The following is a 17,378-nucleotide window of genomic DNA, read 5'->3' on the forward strand; positions in this document are numbered from 1 at the left end:
TTATAGACCATATTTGATTTTCAAAATTTTTGGTATTCAAAATTAACAATTGCAATTTTTCTTATACTCAGATTAATTCTTTCATCCAATTTCTTTGTACACTGTAGTGAATCTTTAGTATGGGAGCTGATGGTCATTGTATTGTTTTTTATTTTATTTTCAAACAGGTCGAGCAATATCACAATGTGATCTTCCAAGGTCCAGAAGGGAGCCTGCAAGAATATATTGTGGATCAGCTGTCATGCTACATTAAGGTATACGACAGAGATAGTTTTTGTATAGCAGTGCGTGGTCACATTTCCAACACTAACAAGAGCTTTATCCCCCCAGAACAAAGAAGAGGGTACTGAATTTTGCTGTGATGTGGTGAAGGTTGAAGTCGATTCTGGATTATCTAAGGAGCAACTAGTGGACATTTTTATTAATTCAGGTAAATTGATTTTCAGTTGAGGAACAGTACTTTGTGCCTTAAACCAACAGTTAACCTTGGCTTCTCTGTGCACGTCTAGGAAAAATTTAACTGGCACATTGAAATGAAGAGTTTGATGTTTTTAACCTAAATGTGTTACTGCAGACAGTTAAAAGAATGCAGTTGTTACAGTACTTGTTCCAACCTGTTCATGTACAACCTGCTTGTCATTTTAGGTTGTTTAATTCCTGTTACTGATTCACCTCCTTGCAAAAAGAAAACCATCATCATTCTGGAAAAATTAGAGAATGTCTCGTTATTGGAATTGCTTGGGGATTTGATGTCTCCGTTAGAAAACCGTGGATCTGAAAATCCTTACTGCATTCACAGAGGTAGATATATTCATAAAAGGGACCAGAGAGCATATTCTAAAGCTCTAATGTTAAGTGATATATTGTGAATGTGGCTTTATATTTTTTTTCCTCTAACAAAGCCAGTGGACTGTCTGATGCCTACTACTTCCATGAAGATTGCTTTTTGATGGGAACGGTTGCAAGGCCTCGCCTTCAAGGACCTGAATTATTGGTACAGCAGCATTTCCGATGGGTCCAACTTAGATGGGATGGAGAGCCCATGCATAGTTTACTCCACAAAGTTTTGAAAAGAAGAGTTGTACATAAGGTATGTCCCTCCAATAGGAAGATGACTGTAAAGATAAACTATATCAATACATTTTTTAGTTTATTGCTTTTTATTCTAATAAAATTAATTTTTCAGTGGCCATGCATGGAAACACTCAAATTTCTGTGACCAAGATGTTTCAATTTTTGCTTAACTTGGGCACTGTTTTGAGCACATACAAACGCCATACATGCAGTGTACCTAGTGGAAATTAAACAACAGATCTCTACAACAATAGTTCTAATCATTGACTTTATACATTCCTTGTTGTCTGACGTAATAATTGCATAATATTACTGTAAAGAGCATAAACATGAACATGTATTTTCTATGTAGAGCACTAGTGTTGTGTTGTTATCCACCATACTTTTACAGTAAATAGGCATCATAAAACATGTATTCGTCCAGATAAAATTATTGCTTGCTTTCAAGTACTTGTACTGGAGACCCTAGAAGTCATACAAAATCTTTCCTTTCAGTTTAAAGGTAAACTGCCTCCATCCAGCGACCCCGTTTGTCAAGGTGTAGATTGGATATGTGCAGTATGGCATCAACTAAACTCCTGCTTGTCTCGTTTGGGCACACCAGAGGCACTTTTTGGACCACAGCCATTTATGTCTTGTCCAATAGTGTCTGGAAATGCACAAATAATGGTGAAGTAAGTATTCCTAAATTAAAGAGGACATACAATCCAATCAATATAACATATCTTTTGTGGACTACGAACCAAGCAGCCTGCGTTGTTCAAGGTCCTTCATGTACCTTTCTTCCCTCAGTGTACATGCTGCTTTGTTCCTGGGGAATTCCCCATCAAGTATATGGGTTAACACCACAAGCAAAAGCACAAGTAGCACAATAATTTGTGAAAAAGGAATATGATCTCATGAAGCAATATGTGATATTGACTGAATTGTAGATTGTTTGGTGCATGTGTGCATACAGGTATCTTTTTTTTTTTCTTAAGGTGGATGTCAAAATTGTGGAATGCAGTAATTGTGCCAAAAGTGGAAGAAGCAATTCTTTTCCTGGCTACAGTCAAGAGATCCTCCATTCTAGGCCATGTTGCTCCTATTAATACCCCAAGCCAAGGGCAGCAAGCAGTTGTAAGAGCAGCCCTCAGTATACTGCTCAATAAAGCTATACTCCATGGCTGCCATCTTCCAAAAAATGGTAAGTGCTGTTTCTGAAACAAGTCTGTTGCATTTTTTTCATAGGAAAGTTTGCTGGCTGTACAAGGTGTCTTGCTTCAATCCATTGAACGAATGTTGTATACATTTTTTATTTCAGATGTAGAACAATGTTTAGCAGATTTTAAAGGAGGGCATTTTTCTTTATCCATGAGTTCTACTTACAAGCCTGGAGGAAAGAAGAAGGGGGAGAATGGAGCTTGGAGGAAAGTCAGTACAAGTCCTCGCAAAAAATCCAATCTAAACTCTTCATGGAGCCAAGATGAAGCGAGACAAGAAGGTAATCTAGTTTCAACCTATAACTAAGAGAAAAGGGGCACATGGGTGATGCAATTTAATAACAAATGAACAAAGCCCTAGCATTCAGTTATTCAAAATCAATCTAACATATTACCAATTTGAAAACAACCTAGGTTTTGGTTAGGTACGTGTTTAAGTATATGTGGAAAGCAACGTAAGACATTCTGCAAGCCTACCTACTCTGTACATACTGATACTGTATATTGTATTATAACACAGAGTTTATGTATATGCTCAGATTGTCAGAAGTGCACTACACACTAGACCAACAAGTGTAATCCAGCACTCTATAATTATAACAAAGTGAGCACATGATCTGACTTTATTATTGCAATGTTTAATCAAATTACCTAATATACTTTATTTGTATTATATGGCTTTCTAATAGTCTTAGAAAAGTAAAATGTCTGTGATATACACATAACATCTTCATGTAGATGAAAGGACCAATGCTGACCAGTGACATACCTGTACACCGATGCGGGCATCATCACGGTACCGTTTTTTAGAGCTGACGGTCAGCTCTCTTGTAAAAGCAATCCTAGCAGCTAACTAACCACAGGATTGCTTTTGCAAGCAGCGGGAGGGGAGGTTCTCCCCCCTGCCTTCACCATCGCAGCTTTATCCCGGGATCTCCCTTCCCACCAGGAGTCCCAAATTGACCAACCGCCGCTTCCGCTGACTGATCAATGAGGTGATCAAAGACCGGAATGATTGCCTCTATGATATAGGAACCCGGAAGTGATAACATTTTAATTATGTGGAAATAAAAAAAGCTTATTAAAAGTCATTGATACAAAAGCTGGGAGTTCCAGGGTATGATGGGGCATCACTTCCAGGTTACAGTATTAGAACTGAGGAGATGGCAAACAGCAGTCTATGTGTAACAAACCGTGCAGGTGGCTAGGCTCGGCACGCTGGAGCGCTGTGGTGACCTCATGGCCAGCCACAAGCAGGAAGGCCATGAGGAACCAGCATGGAGAGCAAGCGTGGGGGTTGCCATGATGGTGTGTTTCATGCACATGCGCTTTGTCAAGTCCGTGTCCTTGTCAAGACTTGACAAAGCGCATACACACAAAATGCGTCATGATGGCAACCACCACTCTTGCACTTTATGCTGGTTCCTCGTGGCTCCTACTTGCTTCCATCCGGCTGCTGGTCATGACGTCAACACAGCGCTACGGTGCGCCGAGCCTGGCCACCCGCAGTTTGTTACATACGGGCCGCTGTTTGCTATCTCCCCTCAGCCCTCATACTGTAACCTGGAAGTGATGTCCCATCATAGCCCAAAACACCCAGCTTTGGTATCGTTGGCTTTTAACAACATTTTAATTATGTGGAAATAACGTTTGTACATTTGCAATCATTGCATAGACTTCATTGTGACCAGCACCACCATTTGTCATCCATTTAATCCGGTGAGGATCTTCTCAATACAAATGATTGCACCCAGGGCCCAGAGTGCTGTCTTTCCTGTTTGTTTTCTTTTATCAGTATGGGTGCATTTATTAATTTTCCTTGCAGGTAAGAGATTCAGAATATACATATTAAGATCAGTGGGGTCAGCATTAAAACCAGGCAGCTAGCCTTTTCAGATGAAGGTCAGAAATGGCAGTCCCCTTACCTTTAAAAAAAAAGAAATGGCAGTCCCCATATTTTCCTCATACATAAGTCAATTTTAAACAAAAAATGCAAAAATCACTAATATTTGTCATTTGATGACTGTCACATTCAAATAATTCTGTCAATTGAATTTATGGTGAAATTAAAACAGTTTGTTGAAAAGAAGTTTTTTGCATATAGACTTCTTTCAGTTACAGGTTGTTTTATTTAACTTCCATCACAGGTGGCATTTCAAAGAATGACCTGAAGCCTGCAAGCAGTTCTTCACTAACCAAGCAAAAGTATGTTTATTGTCTTTCCTGCTGGCTGAAAAGAATTGAGGTTTCTTTTGTGAGTTTTGTGTGGTTTATCACAAGCAGTGTCTAGCTGCTCTGTTGTTGTCAAGAGCAACCCTAATATGTCACCCTTGCCCTTTTATTTGACTTAGTCTTGCATATTCTACAATACCATCATTCCTGTTTGTAGGGGCCTGTTTTGGTGGGCTTTTGTTGGTTTTTATGGGTTTAATACTCCCAAACAAGTCTATAGGCATCTCAAATTGATGTCAAACTTATGCCATTGTCACAATCCCAAAGCACATCGACACAGGCCCTAATGAGCACTCATCTCCCATTATTACTCTATATATTAATCATCCAAGTTCCAAAATTATTTATTGACGTTTTTTCAAAGTATAGTTTTCCATATACAGTATTTGCATATCGTTAGCATAGAGTGAGGTGTTGGAACTACAATGCCCATAGTATTTGATGTCTTGCAGTAGATGGCATAGAGATCCAGCATTTTAATAATTAATAATTATAATTTAATTAATTAATAATTTTAATAACAATACCAATAATATGTAGAACTATACAAATAGTGCTCCTTTACCTGAGCAGCCCATGACAAGTAGCCATTCCTGAGTTCAAGTATAGATCTTCCTATTAAACTTGGTGAGCTGAATACTACTGTATCTAATTCATTCCCTGTCATTGAACACGTGGATTTTCTCTGCTTATATAAATGAAAAATTCTGCAGAGAACTCTAGAGCACATTGTGACTGATTTACTAAAACTGAAGAGTGCAAAATCTGGTGCAGCTGTGCATGATAGCCAATCAGCTTCTAACTTCAGCTTGCTCAATTAAACTTTGACAAAAACAACTGGAACCTAATTGGTTTCTATGCAGAACGGCACTAGATTTTGCACACTCCAGTATTAGTACATCAACCTCATTGTATTGGGTGCAGGAGATGACTGCACATATGAGCTCAATTGCGTAGATGGCATCATCAGATATCTCTAAGATAAAACAAACTGGTGCTTGATTTCAGCTCACAAGTGTGTTTTAAGAATAGAAATACTAGATTTTGGTTGGTTGCCTTTAGTTATTCTGTCACTTAATACCAGTTCTTGAACATATAATATAAAAAAAAAAAAAAAACATGTGGAGACCGTTTGAATGATTTGAGAATTCTTGGAAATGGGCACTCTGTGTACAATGTAGCAATGTAGTCACCAGTAGGAGGACAAATAGCCATTTACAAATGATCAAAAATCAGGATTTTGTACCACGAATGATACAAAACTAGCTATTTTGCTTTGTACCTTCTAGGATGAGTTGGGGGCTTTCATGCTACCCTGTTTCCCCGAAAATAAGACCTAGCGTGATTGTCAGTGATGGCTGCAATATAAGCCCTACCCCCCATATAAGCTCTACCCTGTTTCCCCGAAAATAAGCCCTACCCTGAAAATAAGACCTACAAGGACTTTAACTAGGGCTTATTTGGGGGGTAGGGCTTATATTGCAGCCATCACCGACAATCACGCTAGGTCTTATTTTCGGGGAAACAGGGTAGTGTTTTCATTTATGAACTAATGGACCTTTGGTTCCGGGCTCAGTGACAGGTTCACTTTCAAGGCATTAGGGTAAGTTCACATCAGCCTGGTGCATTGTGACGCACCACAAAGGACCAAAAACCGTGCATGCAGCATTTTATCCAGCACACTACAGAGCATGTTACTGCATTGCCATGTGCTGCAACACTAGTGCAGTGGAAAGTTCATTTGGGAGCTATTCAGAATATAACACCAATATGCAGGATACTACATGCAGTGGGGTGAACAGGCCCTTGGTCCAACAGTAGAAAAGGGACCCCCCTGTTTAGCAAGAAAAGAAAAAAAATATTTCAAATTATTTACAATGACAAACAAAACACTGTCTGATTTACACAGATCTCTGGAATGTGTCCATCCAAAGACTCTCCACATGGAGCAGAGACTGTCGGCTGGTTCAGATGATGAGATGGACCTTGTGAAAGAATTACGAGCAATGTGTTCCAGCAAATCAGAACCAGACATTACCAAGGTAAAGGATCTGGCATTGCTGAGAATTTGTACTGCTTCATTTTTATTGCCATTTGTATTTTTTAATTTAATCTTGGTACACGGAAAAGAGATTTTTTTTTTCCCTACCATGGAAAGCAGTTTTCTACATGTTTTAGATCTTTATCATTAAGAGCACTAGAAAGTCCACTGAAGGTTTTTTAGAAGATATTTACTTTATATACTTAAGTAGGCCATACATGGGTCGAATTTCGAACAAATTTTCTTTTCAAAATCAGAAAGTTCGATTTCTTTGTCATCTGATGATGCTACCATTGATTTTCAAAATTTGGCCGACCAAGCCTTCACCTCATGTTGCTACAGAAAAGAATTTTCGTGGCTGGGAATCTTCTTTTCTCACCATAAATTTTCTTTTTATTACATTTCTCGCACGATTCTCCCATCATTGATTAGAAAATCGTTTGTTTTTCTAAAAATTTCCAACATATCCGATTCCTCAAATTTGAATGCCGCACGAAAATCGGCCATTGCTGCAGCCCACTAATGGTGCGAAATTCGTACGAAAATTCTTTGATACGATTTTCGAAAGAAAATTCTTTCGAAATTTGAACCGTGTATGGCCGGCATTAGTTTACATACAGTAGGCAAGAGAGGTAATGCTGCACAGTGATAGAGCTTCAGTGTTCTTCTCTCTAGCCAAAAGTCTATGGGGTTGATTTACTAAAGGCAAATAGACTGTGCACTTTGCAAAGGGCAGTTGCATACTTCAGAGATTAGTAAATGAGCACAAGCTTTGCTGACTTCCATCATCCAATCATGTGCATGAAAAAATGCTGTTTTTTTTTTCAATTTTCCTTGCACAGGATTGGATATTCTTTGCAAAGTGAAGCTTTACCTCATTTACTAAGTTCTGGAGCAACTGCACTTGTGTACTGCAACTTGCAAAGTGCACAGTCTATTTGCCTTTAGTAAATCAACCCCTTGGCCTTCTATTTCAGCAGTTGCCTCATTTGCTGCCTGATTTAAAATATTAGCTATACAAAAAAAAAATACAAAAACTTTTTCCCTAATACCCTCATGAAAACATAGCACAGTGGATGTAAAAATGTGTCATTGAAAAATATTTTCTGGTAACACGATAATAATTTAAAACCAAAATTGACTGAAAATACCCAACTTTCCTGTAAATTTGATAATCCTGATCCTGTCTTAAAGCGGGGTTCCACTCAAAATTTTAACCTAATCTTACCCCCTTCAGTTAATTGCATAGATGCTCAAATGCCGCACAAATTTTTTTTTTATCGCTGTAATTACCTTTATATTGTACTTTATTGTGGCACTTCCTGTCTCTCCTCCCATGGGAGTAGGTGTGTTTATTGCCTTTCCCCGGCGCCGCACTGTCTCCTGGGAGCTTAGTGTCAGGCTTCCCAAGATTCAGTGCGGGAACAATGATCATGCTTGTGAACAAGCTGTGAATGAACAACATCCAGGAAATCAATGCTTGTGGGCTTCACATGCCCACAAGCAAGATGGAAACAGCCAGCATCACATTTTTAAAGTTATTCTTCAGTACGAAAACAGACAGAGGTGGAAATATTACACCCAAACTGTGAGTATTATTTTGGGATTAGCAAAGTGTCTCAATGACCTAAAAAAAAAAAAAAAGATTGGTCGCCGGACTCCCACTTTAATATAAAACAAGCTTCTCAAGCAGTGGAGGCCGGTGGAATTTCTTTTGCTGGGGGTGGCAAACAGTATGCCACCGACACCCCAGTCAGTCGCACGTGCCCCATCGCAGCTTCTCATGCCCGGCAGCAGCCTTTCGTTCCCCTGCTCTCCACAGGTCTCCACGACGGCGGCGGCTTCCATTTCCCCCTCCTTCTCAGCGGCCAATTGGGAGTCTTCTATTCTCGGCCAATCAGAAAATGGGTCTCATACATGGTCTCTCACACGGTTCAGTGTTACAACGGTGAATATTCATTCGCCGTTGTAACACTTGGGTGGGCTCATGGCGCAATGCTCTGCGCCACAAGCCACCCTATTTTGAAGACTATTAGAGCCTATGGCTCTAATCAGGTGCTTCAAAAACACTCCCCCGCCGCTGTAATTCAGGCTCCCGGCGTCCTGAAAGGGGCTGGACACCTGAATCGGGGGTGGCCGCGGCAGCCATGGATAGATTCATGCTATGCATGAATCTATCTATTATTCATATAAGGGGGGGGCGAGGATAGAGGGGGCGGCACCCAGGCGCCCCTAATGGATGGGCCGCCACTGTTCTCATGTCAAACGCTGAGCATTTACATGCTTTTCTGCATCTCTGCAGGTTGTGATGCGGTAGCATTCAAGTTTCATGTAAGGAGAATGATTAATAGACTAATTCAAGCACTCCCTGCTAGTTTTGAAATCCTGTGCAAATGTATCAGTCCAATATTAATGAAATTGTGGTTTGCTTCTCCTTAGATTGCAGACTTGGATAATTGCCTGGTGATCTTTAAAAACCCTCCGAATGACCAGAAGTCAGCAAAGAGTAAAAAACAGAACTCTCAAAAGCCACGTAAAGTAAGTATAACATAACCGAGGCCTACAACAAAAATGTTTTTTTTTTGTTTCTTTTTTTTTTTTTTTAGAAACCAAAAATAGGGCTGTATAAAAACAAATCAAATGAAACAATGCAGAAGCCCAGATTTAGAAAGGAAACTCAGCCTGAATCTTAAAGAGCCCCCAATACAGGATGCAGATTACTGCTGGTTTTGCCAATGAGTATTTTAATAGATATCTCTGCTGACAACTGTGGAAACCATCCCTGGGCAGTTTTTTTTTTTTTCATTTTGGATAGAGTGAAGAGGGATTAGAACACCTGTCAGGTATTTATTGCTACCTCTGCTCTGTTAGGGAGATTCACCTTATCTATTTGTCCAACCTAACGCTATCATAAAAAGTGAAAGTAAAAGAAAATCCCAAAGTTTGAGTTGTCACCAGAGCAGTAATATAGGAATAAGCTTCCTACCCTGTTTCCCCGATTGTCAGTGATGGCTGCAATATAAGCCCTACCCCCCATATAAGCTCTACCCTGTTTCCCTGAAAATAAGCCCTACCCTGAAAATAAGACCTACAAGGACTTTAACTAGGGCTTATTTGGGGGGTAGGGCTTATATTGCAGCCATCACCAACAATCACGCTAGGTCTTATTTTCGGGGAAACAGGGTATGTGACATGAAGAGCCCCAATGAATTCCCTTAATTTGCAGGGATTTCCTCTTACTTCCTGTTTTGGATATTGGACAGGAAGTGAAGGTAAATCTCCCCAGGGGGACACAGATGTCAAAAAAATTTACAGCGATTATAACCCCCCATACTCTTTCCAAAATAAAAAATAAAAATAATTTCCTTATAGTTCTGATTTAATGCAAAATATGAATGCCATTCTTTTGAAGTTTATTCTCCATTTTTGTTCCATCAGTTGGCAAATATTTATTAGTGTTAAAAAGTGTAATTAAAATTAAAGAAATAGTTCTAAATACCCCCCCCCCCCCTTCCAGAGGGCCCTTGTGCAGCTGCAAAGTCTTGAAAATAGTATGCCAGCTCTGCTTGTATTCAAATAAAGGGATCATGTTTTATTTTTAGTATTTTTTACTGCTTCTGATCATTATTCTGACTCCAATTGTTATAATAGCGACTTATCTCTCTCTAAAACCTCTATGCCTGGCCTGAATATAGGCGGTCAAAATGAATATGCTTTTCCAAACCTCAGTGTTTGCCTTGTAGGAAGAATAGAAAATTCACTAAGAGGAAGAGGAAATTACATCACAGAAAATGGGGAGGGATTACAGAAATTACATGTAACCAAAACAATGACTACAAGGTGGCAGCATAAACAAACAAAAAAAAAATCAACTAATGAACAGCATAAGCTATATAAACAAATACAGCTGCATTGTCCATGTACTGCTTGGGGCAGCACAATTATTGACACGCTTAGAGCTAGTATCAGTGGGCAAATGCAGGTTGCTTTCAGGTGCATTGGGTTTGCATTTGAGATAAGTTTGCATTGATTCTGAAATGATTCATAGATCACTGGCAGGTGCATTTGACCTATGGTTTACCTCCTTCTAAGGTGTATCAACCTGCTGAAGCTGATTTTGCATTCCCATTGACTTGTATGGGGAGAGAAGCAGTTCTGATGTAAAAAAATAAAAAACACTTGTTGACACAGGCCCTTCCTGTCTGAATGCAAACACATTCCTAATGTGAAAAACCGAAGTATGTCTACCAATCACCAGTTTTTCCTGAATTCCTCCAGAAGTCTGCCATTTAACACAAGAATATCAACTGACTATGTCAGAAATGCCCTTCATAGTCTTTCATGAGCAGGATTTTGGGTAAAATCACAAAGTATTGTCACCCAACGTATAAAAAGGTCTAAATGCAGAATATAGACAAAATTTACAGTACATTCGTAAAGTATTCACAGCGCTTCACTTTTTCCACATTTTGTTATGTTACAACCTTATTCCAAAATGGATTAAATTAATTATTTTCCTCAAAATTTTACAAACAATACCCCATAATGACCCTGTGAAAAAGTTTGTTTAAAAGCTTTGCAAATGTATTAAAAAATAAGGAACGAAAAAAATCACATGTACAGAAGTATTCACAGCCTTTGCCATGACACTCAAAAGTGAGCTCAGATCCATCCTGTTTCATGAAGTCATGAAGGCCGAGGAATCGTCTGTAGACCTCCGAGACATGATTGTATCGAGGCACAGATCTGGGGAAGGGTGTAGAAAAATTTGAACACAGTGGCGTCCATCATCCATAAATGGAAGAATTTTGGAACCACCAGAACTCTTCCTAGAGCGGGCCGCCTAGGCAAACTGAGAAAACGGGGGAGAAGGGCCTTAGTCAGGGAGGTGACCAAGTCCACGATGGCACCTCTGACAAAGCTCCAGCATTTCTCTGTGGAGAGAGGAGAACCTTCCAGAAGAACAACTATCTCTGCAGCACTCCACCAATCAGGCCTGTATGGTAGAGTGGCCAGACGGAAGCCACTCCTCAGTAAAAGGCACATGACAGCCCACCTGGAAATTGCCAAAAGGCCCCTGAAGGACTCTCAAACCATGAGAAAACAAAATTCTCTGGTCTGATGAAACAAAGATTGAACTCTTTGGCCTGAATGACAAGCGTCATGTCTGGACTCCGGAGGAAACCAGGCACCACTCACCTGGCCAATACCATCCCTATAGTGAAGCATGGTGGTGGCAGCATCATGCTGTGGGGATGTTTTTCAGTGGCAGGAACTGGGAGACTATTCAGGATCGAGGGAAAGATGAATGCAGCAATGTAAAGAGACATCCTTGATGAAAACCTGCTCCAGAATGCTCTGGACCTTAGACGGGGGAAGGTTCATTTTCCAACAGGACAACAACCCTAAGCACACAGCAAAGGAGTGGCTACAGGACACAGCAAAGGAGTGGCTACAGGACAACTCCTGTGAATCTCCTTGAGTGGCCCAGCCAGAGCCCAGACTTGAACACGATTGAACATATCTGGAGAGATCTGAAAATGGCTGTGCACCAACTCTCGCCATCTAACCCGATGGAGCTTGACCTGCATAGTAGAATGGGAGAAACTGCCCAAGAATACGTGTGCCAAGCTTGTAGCATGGTACTCAAAAAGACTCGAGGCTGTAATTGGTGCCAAAGGTGCTTAAACAAAGTATTGAGCAAAGGCTGTGAATACTTATGTACATATGATTTATTCTTTTTTTTTTTTAATAACTTTGCAAAGTTTTCAAACAAACTTCTTTCACATAGTCATTATGGGGTATTGTTTGTAGAATTTTGAGGAAAATAATGAATTTAATTCATTTTGGAATAAGGCTGTAGCATAACAAAATGTGGAAAAAGTGAAGCACTGTGAATACTTTCTGGATGCACTGTACGTAGCATTTGAAAACAACATACCTCATTAATGGTTTTTAGACAATGAGGTTGATTTACTAAAGGCGAATCCACTGTGCACTACAAGTGCAGTAGCTGTAGATCTGAGGGGGACATGCAAGGAAAATTAAAAACAGCATTTTTGCTTGCACATGATTAGATGATAAATCAGCAGAGCTTCCACTCATTTCAGATCTTCCCCTCAGATCTACAGCAACTGCACTTCCAAGTGTACTTGCAGTCTCTGTTTATTTTTAAAGTGATTCTATAGGTAGGACATTTAAAAAAAAAAAAAAATTCCCATTGGTTATATTGCCCCATTACCTTCCTAAATTCTTACCTGAGTCCTATCTAGATTCAGAGCTATGCCCAAGTCACTGCTCTCTCTTCCACTCCTCACAAGATTCAGTGAGAGCAACAGGAGCTATTAGCATCTGCTGCTGTCAGTCAGATGGGGCTGAACCATGCTCTGTGTATCTATAGACGCACACAGCCCGCCTTGGAAGCAAGTCCGCAGTTGCTCCTCCATAGGAAGCGGCTTCCTACAGTGGTGGACTGAGAAGAGGAGGAGCCAAGTGTGGGGGACCCAAGAATAGGAGGTTCGGGGCTGTTTGGTGCAATACTATTGCAAAGAGCAGGTAAGTATAAAAGTATAATGTTAATTATTTTAATAAAAAATGTAAGCTTTACAATCACTTTAAGGATTGATTTCCACATCTCAACATCATGGCTTTGAATTTTTCAGATCGCCCTGAGGAGAATTTTACCATTTAAATTATTGAAGCAATAAAAAAAATGTTTACATACACACACACATTTTATATATATATATATATATATATATATATATATATATATATATATATATATATATATATATATATATATATATATATATATATATAATATACATGTACATGTAAAAATGTAAAAATATCAATTATATTTGTACAATACATACACAATGTACATGTAAAATGTACATATATCAATTTTTTTCTGTGATCTCCATCAACTACCTAATCAGCACTCTTGTATTCACAGAATGGGGCCTGTCCTCTCCACAGCAGCCAGATGTCACAGTATAGCAACCAGAAGCCAAAACCAGAACCGAGTTCCTCGAAAGTCAAATCTTTACTTCCTATACCGAAAAGTCATCGTAAAAGCAGCAGTAATACAAGGCAGATAGCTATTTCTAAAGACTCTAAAGAGGAATTATGGAGCTTGCACAATAATAAAGCTAACAAATAGAAATTTCTATATCTGTTATATTTAACCTCTAATGCGCACATGTGGCCTGAAATACATTACTTTTATGTAATGTATCAGGGACTTGTCTAGCTGTAAAAAAAAAAAGGGATAAATATTTCCTGTACAGAAAATAGTGTTATGTAAATATAAAATGACAGTTTTACCTGTATTATAGCATATAAATGGGGCCACAGAAACTTTATATGTAAATAAGTTGTTTTTAACGTGTTGATGTAAGTTGTTTAAATGCCCTATTTAAATATTTGAAAGCTTGGGGGTTTTAAAAGTTATTCATTGTTATTAATATTATTTTATAAAAGAAGATCAAAAAAGATTGTTTTGCCAAAAGTGTAAAGTGTTAATGACAGAGGTATTATCACAGACCACTTACAGGATGATCAGACTGGATCCTGTCTTGTATAATGCACAGTGTTTGCTCACAGAAAATCCTCATTTAAGTATTTCTAATATTCATCCCCTGCACCCACAAATCTAATGCGGCATTGCAATAATTAGTCTCACTTATCAATGCACTTTTTTCTTTTATACAAGCCATAGACAAAGTGTTGACTGTTCTTTTTAAGCGCTTTATATTTGTTTTACTTCTTTTGTAACGCAGACCTTGCTGTTTTTGTTGCTTGCTGTATTTACATTGTTGCTTTAGTTCTTTCTTAGGATGAGGGTTCTTAATGCAATAAATAGGTTATCTCCCGTCTGACAACACTTAAGTGGTCTTTCTACTCTTGAAAATCGACTTGTTCTTGTATTTAAAAAGATATATGTAAATAAAATGTAAAGCTATTCTGCTGTCCAGAAATGTTTCAGCACAGAGGCCATGAGGTGTAACTAACGATTCAGGGCTTGTACATCCAATGTACAGTATTTCGTCACATCATTAATTAACAGTCCTTTTGTTTACTACAGTAAATAGTAGACTTTGCAAATGTTTAATCACTTTTCAATTTATAATAAACTCTCTATGGCTAAATTATTTGTGCCTAGTGCTTTTTTATGCTAAAGTTTAACTCCTGACTGATATGATATTCCAGGTAATCCATGCATTCGTGGATGTGGCAATTGTAACTGATTAAGGCCCCTTTAACACGGGCAATCCGATCAGGTCTGCCTGGAAACTGACCTGATCGGACCCTCCTGTCTCTTCTTTGAAACAGCGGATCTGCAGACACCCGATCCGATCCTGTCTGCCAAAAACAGATTATTGTCATATTTCCCATCCGTCTGGCAGATGGGATCAGATGGAAACAGACAGGCAGTCTGTTTCCATCCAATTGCCCCATAGAGGAGAGCAGGACTGTGTCCACTCTGCATAGAGGAGTGGACACAGACCTGTCATCCACCTGCTCAGCAGAGATCAGCGGAGAGATCCCCCGTTGAGCAAGCGGATTCCACTTTACGGAGGCACCTATGTGAAAGGGGCCTTAAAGAAGGAACCCAGGTATGGCTTATTTTTACATAGTTACATTGGTCCAGCTTGGCTCAATGTAACTACATATAACATCACAAGTGTACATCGCTACCGCAGTGATCTCCACTTCCACGCTTTGAAGTCCTGTGCTGAGCAACTGGCATTCTGCATTGTGAACACAAGATATCGGCTACCCAGCACAGGCATCATTCAGAGAATGCTTTCTAAAAGGAAACAAGGACAGAGGGCCCACCAGCCTTGCGCATTACCTTTGCAGTACTGAATTTATTTAAAATTAGGATAATATACTCACAAACAAGTGATAAAAACAAGCAGATAATAGAAAGTCCATCATAGACCTCACCCAGAAGGATCTGCTGGCCAGTAGACTTAGGTGGGATGAAAAACGTCCAAGGTGAGCTGACGCGTTTCGAGGGTGACCCCTCTTCCTCGGAGCTGGATATGGACTGTAGTTAGGTGGTTTTTAACCGTTTGCCGACTGGCTCACACCGATATATGTCGACAGAAGGGCACGTACAGGCAGATTAACGTACCTGTACGTTGCCCTTTAAGAAGCGGTTTGCGGGTGCGCACGCGCCGTGACCTCTGAGTGTGATTGTGGGTCCTGCAGGGATACCCACGATCGTCTCACGGAGAGGAAGAACGGGGAAATGCTGATGTAAACAAGCATTTCCCCATTTTGCCTAGTGACAGGATACTGATCACAGCTCCCTGTAATCGGGAGCGGTGATCAGTGTCGTGTCACACATAGCCCCTCCCCCCCACAGTTAGAATCACTCCCTAGGACACACTTAACCCTTACAGCACCACCTAGTGGTTAACCCCTTCACTGCCAGTCACATTTACACAGTAATCAATGCATTTTTAATTGCACTGATCGCTGTATAAATGTGAATGGTCCCAAAATCGTGCCAAAAGTGTCCAATCTGTTCGCCATAATGTCGCCGTCACGATAAAAATCGCTGATCCCACCATTACTAGTAAAAAAAGAAAAAATATTAATAAAAATGCCATAAAAAAAATGCCATACAACTATCCCCTATTTTGTAGACGCTATAACTTTTGCGTAAACTAATCAATAAATACTTATTGCAATTTTTTTTACCAAAAATATGTAGAAGAATACGTATCGGCCTAAACTGAGGGGAAAAAAAATTTTTTTATATATTTTTTGGGGATATTTTTTATAGCAAAAAGTAAAAAATAATGCGTTTTTTTCAAAATTGATGATATTTTTGTGTTTATAGAATAAATAAAACAAATAATAATAAATAAATGAATGAATGAATAAATAATAATAAAAACCGCAGAGGTGATCAAATACCACCAAAAGAAAGCTCTATTTGTGTGGAAAAAAGGACGTCAATTTTGTTTGGGAGCCACGTCGCACGACCGCGCAATTGTCAGTTAAATTGTCAGTTAAAGCGACGCAGTGCCGAATCGCAAAAAGTGCTCTGGTCTTTGGGCAGCCAAATGGTCCAGGGCTTAAGTGGTTAAAGTGGCTGTGGTCAAGTGGTCAAGTGGATAAGTTCATGTGATCCAAGCCCCTCCCTCAAACAGTTCATTCCCCATATGGGTTGATTGAGACCCTATATCATCTGCATACATTTCCAATCAATCCCCATAAATAGACATTTATATATAAAAAACCTGATATGCGTACATATTAGGAAAAAGAGAAATAACAGCATATCATCTAAATTGAGACAGGGCCAATATAAAATCACAGATGTATATCTTATTACTATGAATGTCTCAAGGCACCAACCGTTATGTATCAATATGTGGATACTCACTCTAACTCGGATTAAGCTAGATGTCAATGGCTATGGGATGTATACGGGGTCACAGTGGTGATCGATTGCAATGGGAGCCCAAAATGGAAAAATTGGGGCAACCAAGGGGTGTGTGTGAGTGCTACCATCAGTACAACAGGCCGTTGGAACGCAAGCCAGCTGAATTCCCGGAAGAATATCGACCTGTACGTGCCAAAAAAACGGCCTATGGACTGCAAACATCACTTCCGGTGACGTAAGACAATGTAATATCTGGCCGTCCCACTAGGGAGGCAGGAAAAGTTATAAAAGTTATAAAAAGTTATAAAAGTCAAAAAAGGATGACTATGCATTGGGTCTACCATTAAATGATTTTTTGGGTTTGGATATTCTGCTCGGGGCAACTAGGCTCCTCAAATCTCAAAGTTTCCTATAGATA

At 39.5% G+C, this 17,378-nt stretch overlaps 1 protein-coding gene across 1 annotated transcript in view; it reads left to right on the forward strand.

Moving 5' to 3' along the window:
- The window catches only part of CTTNBP2 (cortactin binding protein 2), a 151,555-nt gene extending 136,847 nt beyond the window's left edge, over positions 1–14,708 (forward strand). The window contains exons 13-23 of the mRNA XM_073619827.1: positions 168–254; positions 331–430; positions 646–801; positions 903–1,090; positions 1,570–1,748; positions 2,055–2,260; positions 2,378–2,557; positions 4,424–4,481; positions 6,418–6,550; positions 8,989–9,087; positions 13,511–14,708. Coding sequence (XP_073475928.1) covers positions 168–254; positions 331–430; positions 646–801; positions 903–1,090; positions 1,570–1,748; positions 2,055–2,260; positions 2,378–2,557; positions 4,424–4,481; positions 6,418–6,550; positions 8,989–9,087; positions 13,511–13,717 — 1,593 coding nt within the window. The 3' untranslated portion in view covers positions 13,718–14,708. The remainder of the gene's footprint in view (positions 1–167; positions 255–330; positions 431–645; positions 802–902; positions 1,091–1,569; positions 1,749–2,054; positions 2,261–2,377; positions 2,558–4,423; positions 4,482–6,417; positions 6,551–8,988; positions 9,088–13,510) is intronic.
- Positions 14,709–17,378: the final 2,670 nt, after the last annotated feature.

This window comes from Aquarana catesbeiana, linkage group LG03, assembly GCF_042186555.1.
Source record: "Aquarana catesbeiana isolate 2022-GZ linkage group LG03, ASM4218655v1, whole genome shotgun sequence".
Taxonomy (NCBI): Eukaryota; Metazoa; Chordata; class Amphibia; order Anura; family Ranidae; genus Aquarana; species Aquarana catesbeiana.